Source organism: Acanthisitta chloris, unplaced genomic scaffold (assembly GCF_000695815.1).
Source record: "Acanthisitta chloris isolate BGI_N310 unplaced genomic scaffold, ASM69581v1 scaffold17212, whole genome shotgun sequence".
Lineage (NCBI taxonomy): Eukaryota > Metazoa > Chordata > Aves > Passeriformes > Acanthisittidae > Acanthisitta > Acanthisitta chloris.
The window spans coordinates 1-5,789 of record NW_008660082.1 but is presented as its reverse complement, the minus strand read 5'-3'; the positions used below and the strand labels follow the sequence as shown (position 1 = coordinate 5,789).

Here is a 5,789-nt window from a genome sequence, read left to right as displayed (position 1 = left end):
AAATTGCCAAGAAAGGAACAAATTACTACCTCTAATACTTTATATTATTTTAAGAGGACACTTGTCCACCAACAATCCATGTTAAGGCCCTGAGCAGCCATGAAACCATAAATTACTTTCACTGACTGAGAGATCTCTGTGCAAATGAAGTCAGAACTGCTGCCCTCGTGCAGCTTTCCTTATATTTCGGAGTAAGGTCTCACTGCTTCATATCACACCTGGTTTCTCAGTGTACAGGTACATCACACATCAGCCTGGAGAAAAATCCACAGTGTATTTAAAATCCTCAGTTAACAATTCTCATTTAAACTTTTCCCAGAGAAAAAAAATCCATATGTTCACAAGATGAAGTAGGGGAAATACTTTGAGAATCCTAATCCCTTCCATCCTCTAACTCTTGTTGGTTTTTTTCTTTCCCTCTTCCCACCATAGCAATATTTCTTTCTCTAACAGTCTAATTCAGGTTAAAGGGACCAAGCCAAATAATTCATTGTTCTGTGAATGTTCTCTGTATAGCAAATTACCTGCAGATATCTCCCAGATTTGATCCCAGCCTCCAATATTTCCAAAGGCAAGTGCTCAGGATATTCCTTTCCATGGTTCTCTTGGCTTTCACTCTCCCGTTCACGCCGAGCTTGGAGTATGGAGTCAAAGAGCTCATGGGCAGCCTTGAGGTCAGGCCAGAAGTTATCCAAGTAATTCTGTGTGCACAGACATAAACAAACAGGAAAGTAGTTAGAGGACTCTGCTCCTCTAGTAAGGAACATAATGGACTGAACTGTCTCATGTTACACTCAAATAGCACTTCCAAGTGGTGATGATGTGTCTGCTCTAAACACCACAGATCTGTTCCAGATCCCACCTAACCCACTGCTAACTACAGCACAGGTAAATCAGTTTGGTCCTGGTTTTATGCAACACCCTGTCACAGCTAAACATAAGCATCCCATCCCCATATCCTGCTGACTAAAGCAATGCCAGAGATGAACACCAGAATGAAGAGTGAATTATCTTCTCAGCACCACTGTGCCCTCAGCAGTGCAGGCTGAAGTCAGCTGGCACAATCCCTGATGGATATGGGCTGAGCTGTTTATGGACTGCTTGCACTGCAGACCCAGACAGCTGGTGAGGTAACTGATCATTGCTCATCAATGCCAAATCCTTTAGAAACAAGGAAAACAAGGGAAAGGGCTCCTAAGAACGATGACCTCTGTCTTCAGAGCTGCTGTTTTTCTTTTCAGTTCTCTGCTTTGCTCACTGCCATCAGTTTTTCTGACATCCCCATAAGTGACAGCTTTGTTTCCTTTGATAAATGAAGACCTGAGTTAGCAGCACAGTTTCCTTAAAGGTAAACTCTGAAATGATTTGCAATATACTTTAATGTCCTTCCTTCATCATTTTGATGCAGCATAAAGGAAACCTTCTATTTTTCTGGCATGTTACCTTGAAGGAAATCACAAACACTCCTTCTGTTTCATTTCCATACTGTCTGATAGCATCTTCATCTTCTGTTACCATAACAACTGGCATCTGCCCCAAGCAGTGGCTGTAATACCAGGCTGCTGCCTTGTAAATATTCCTAGAAAAGCAAAGTTTGAAATAACATTTCTGGCACAGCAAATTTGCCACTGGCAAGACTTTTGCTGACTTTGTATAAATTTGGTTTAACACACACAATTTGGAGAGATATACACAAGCTATATAACCCTTTTATCTGTAAAAATGTGTCTGTGCCACACATAAGCACCAGGAGAACAGAGAAAAAGAGAATGTTTCCTCCCCAATGCATCCACTGGTGCCCTGGCTGCACCACAAGATATTGTTGCTCTGAGGGAGTTTGTAAACAGCAAGCTGGACCTGCCAAGGCTCCAATGCTAAGGGGTAACTTCAAAATTATCCATCTTTTTTTAGCATTATTGCATTTAATTTAGGACATTTTGTCTATTTTCCTAAGAAAACAATGCTGACACTTTCTTTATCATAAGAAAAAAAGACCAGAGGAGGCCACAAAGCTGCTAAGAAGACTGGAGCACCTTCCCTATGAAGACAGGCTGAGAGCTGGGGCTGTTCAGCCTGGAGAAGAGAAGGTTGTGTGGAGACCTCAGAGCAACCTGCCAGGAGCTGAAGGGGCTCCAGTGAAACTGCAGAGGGACTTGGTTAGGAACTGCAGGGGCAGGACAAGGAGTAATGGGGATAAACTGAAAGAGAAAATTTAGATTAGATATTAGGCATAAGTTTTTCCCCTGTGAGGGTGGTGAGACACTGTCCCAGGTTGCCCAGGGAGGCTGTGGCTGCCCCAACCCTGGCAGTGTTCACAGCCAGGTTGGCTAAAGCCTTGAGCAACCTGCTCTGGTGGGAGGTGTCCCTGCCCGGGCAGGGGTTGGGGCTGGATGATCTCCAAGGTCCATTCCAACCCCTTAACGTACTATGATTCCATGATTCTATAAAAGCACAACCTACACTTACAGATACTGTGAACTGCTCCTGAGCTAAGAGCATGAACTCTCAGTACCCAGAGCTCATATTCCTAAACACAAAGTCACGATGCTGTCCAGAGTGGTACCACAGAAGTTAGAACAAACCTAGTTTGCCACTTCTCCATGGATTCCCCCTTCTCCCTTGGCAAGTAGCAGTGCTGGTGGAATTCATTAGCAAACATGGTGCACTCGTGTCGAGGATCCTTCACTAGATTTCGTAACTTGTTGTACTGTCTGGAATACAAAACAGATAGCACAGCCTCGTTCTGTATTTTGCTTTTAACTCCAGGTGAAAATACAGCTGGAAAACTCCAGGAAAACTACTGTCATGCACAAGGAAATGCATTCATTAAGTTACACCATAGATATTTGTTTTCCAATGAGCCCCATGAAACATCCTGAGTGTTCAGGAACTTTTTGTGTCACTTCTGGGACAAGAGCCATTTCTTCAAAAGCATTTGTGCTTCAGAAGTACAGGAAGGCCTTGAGAGCAAACTGTTCTCTGGAGTGCTCTGGCAATACACAGGTTAATGTCTGGTGAGGTCAGTACCATGTAATAGCAGTAATTGCTCCCCAAGGACAAGTGCTCAGTCATAATGCAGCAAACCTGTCCATAACCCAATTGTGGCACATGATATATCATCAATAATGATATATCATGGCACATGATCTATCACTACTGCAAAGTCTCCTTAATGCCTGTCATGAGAACATCTGACTAGTTAATAATGGTACAGATTTAATATCATTCCTATCAAGTGCAAACTATGCCAGGCATTGATGCCCATGGATCACAAAGGATCCCAGTTCTTCCCCTTCTGTAAAATTACATTAAGACACTGGGAAGGCCTACAAACAAATGATACAGTTTACAAAGTTAGTATTTTACATGAATCTAATTTAAAAATGAATTATTATGGGACAAGTACCTGCGTCCTTTTTGGTGTTGCACAGCTTGACATGCTGTTTGCATGAAAATAATTCCTTTCAGCTCTGGAAACTCGAGAATCTCAAGGTAATCCTGAACCACCTTGCAGTCAGGGACAACATAGTGTGTGACATCATCTGATAACAACTTGCCATCTGAAAAAGCATTCAGAGTTTAAAGGTTTGAACTTTCAGTTGCAATACTGATTTCCTGGACATACTTTTAGAGGTAAGAAAATCAGAGTTGTGTATCCTCAGAGATATAAATATCTCTTTTTCTGATTAACTAAATTCTGGCTGCTGTGGTACAATTCTGTGCTGCAGTCTGTAAATTTTGTGACAGAATCATTTTTCATCCACTGATCCAAAATTAAGTCCAAATTCTATCCAAAGGAGTGAAAAAGATCAACTTTCATTATGAAAAGGCTGTAACTTAAGGAGTGCAGCTAACAGTCCTTTGTTCTCTGCTTCCATATAAAAAAAGGACTATACATCTGCCACAGAAAATCTTTTCATGGAATTTTCAAAGGGTGCAGAATTATGGGCAGTTCTGATACTGCTTCCACAGCTCTCTCTGTTCAGCACTTACCCATTTCCAGCTCTTTTATATCTTTATATAAAAGAGCACAGATAAGGTGCACATGGAGAAAAGCAATGTTACTGCAGAGAGATGTTCTTGAACCTAAACTATTAACCACCATTGCTAATTTTCCCTAAAGAGACTCCATCCTTTAGGAATAAGCCACCAAAATACCACAGCCAACACATCACAGGTGACATCTTAAAATGCACCTCAAAATGAATTAGTTTAACTGCATCTGGTATTTCAAAGATCACCCAATAAACTTTGAGATGGGGAGGGATCTCCATTGGGTTTTCTCTTGATACCTATTTATCCTTTATGATATTATAAACACTGAACTGCAGAACTTGCCATGGTGCAGGCGAATTATATGTAACAGAAGTATACAGATATTAACAAGTCAGGTTATTTTCATGTATTTCTTAGAAGCTAAGACAGGACTATCTGTCCTGTGATCCCTGGAAGTGTGGATCCAGTGGGCACAGCTCTGCACAGAGTAACTCAGCTTCATCTCACTCTGAAGGTTTGTAATGGATGGTGGCAGAATGCAGACAAGCTAATAGGTATTAATAATTCAGAAGAGCATTAAAAGTGAAATGTCAGTGGAAGATTTATGTAATCCAAGTTATCATTGCCTAACCTATACATCTAGATCAGAATAACTTCTAAGCAGGCACAGCTCACCCTTAGGTGTACCTGCAGATGTGATTTATCTCACAGCACATGAAATAAATCTGCTCAGCACTGTGTAGAGTCAGGAACGAAAACAAATGTTCCCCTCACCTCTGGGTAACCCAGCATAATTACAGAGGGAGATATTCTGGGAGTCACCTGCAGCACAATTTAAGCACAGAAGGAGAGAAGTTAGGCACAGCAGGGGAGGTAAGAATTTTTGTGGTATGTGACTTCAATTTATCCTTAAGGAATTCATAACCAAGTGCAGTACATGAGGGAGCAGTAACTATCACGAGTCCTGACATCCTGGAGAGCAGTAACACACTAGAATAATATAACTAATATACCTTCTGCCCTCAATTACAACAGGCACTGAAACCAAAAGCGACAACTTCTACATCAATCACAGTTCCAAATGAAAAAAAATAGAGTTCAAATTCTCAGCCTTTTATTTAAGGCAAACAAATAATTTGGTCCATTTAAACGGGTTGGATATTCTGTTAGTTATTTGTCAGTTTCCTGCATCAAATAAATTGTGCTATTTAACAGCACCAACAAAACACACACAACTGAGATATCACCCAAAGCTCCTATGATGATCTATGATGCACAGAACAGCATCACAGGATGTGAAACAACAACAAACACAGACAGCACAGGCTGGCACTCTTCCCGTGTCTGAAATGCCCTGATCTAACACAGGCAATTACAGTTAATTACGGAACAGAAATAACTGCTGATGCACAATTACAATTGCTTCAAGGTAATGGCTTGGCCCCATTGTAATACTTAACAGGTATGTGGAGAAGTTAATTCGTGCTATAAACCACCGCCCTGCCGAAATTATTGCATTTTAAAGGATCTTTTTAAAACAAGGCAAGTGTGAAAATTGAACAAATCCTTTAGCCCTTTATCACTGCCTGTAAACGGCTCACAGTTAAACCCTGTTACAACCAACTTCTCCACTCCCTTCTGGCTCTCCTGAACGCCTCGTTGGTTTCTGAAGGATCTTACTTCGAAGGAAAACTTTTGCTAGAGCCGCGGTTTGGGACCGTTTGGTTTTCGCAGGGCTTTCCACGCTGTTCAGCACCGTCCGGGGCGGCGGAGGGAGCGCGGGGCGAGCCCGA

The 5,789-nt window shown here is 41.7% G+C and overlaps 1 protein-coding gene across 1 annotated transcript in view; it reads right to left on the bottom strand.

Annotated features, from left to right (window-relative positions):
• Positions 1-3,552, bottom strand: part of DIS3L (DIS3 like exosome 3'-5' exoribonuclease) — a 12,921-nt gene extending 9,369 nt beyond the window's left edge. The window contains 4 exon segments of the mRNA XM_009069691.1: positions 525-701; positions 1,444-1,579; positions 2,583-2,711; positions 3,407-3,552. Of these exon segments, the coding sequence (XP_009067939.1) occupies positions 525-701; positions 1,444-1,579; positions 2,583-2,711; positions 3,407-3,450 (486 nt within the window). The 5' untranslated portion in view covers positions 3,451-3,552.
• Between the last annotated feature and the right edge of the window lie 2,237 nt (positions 3,553-5,789).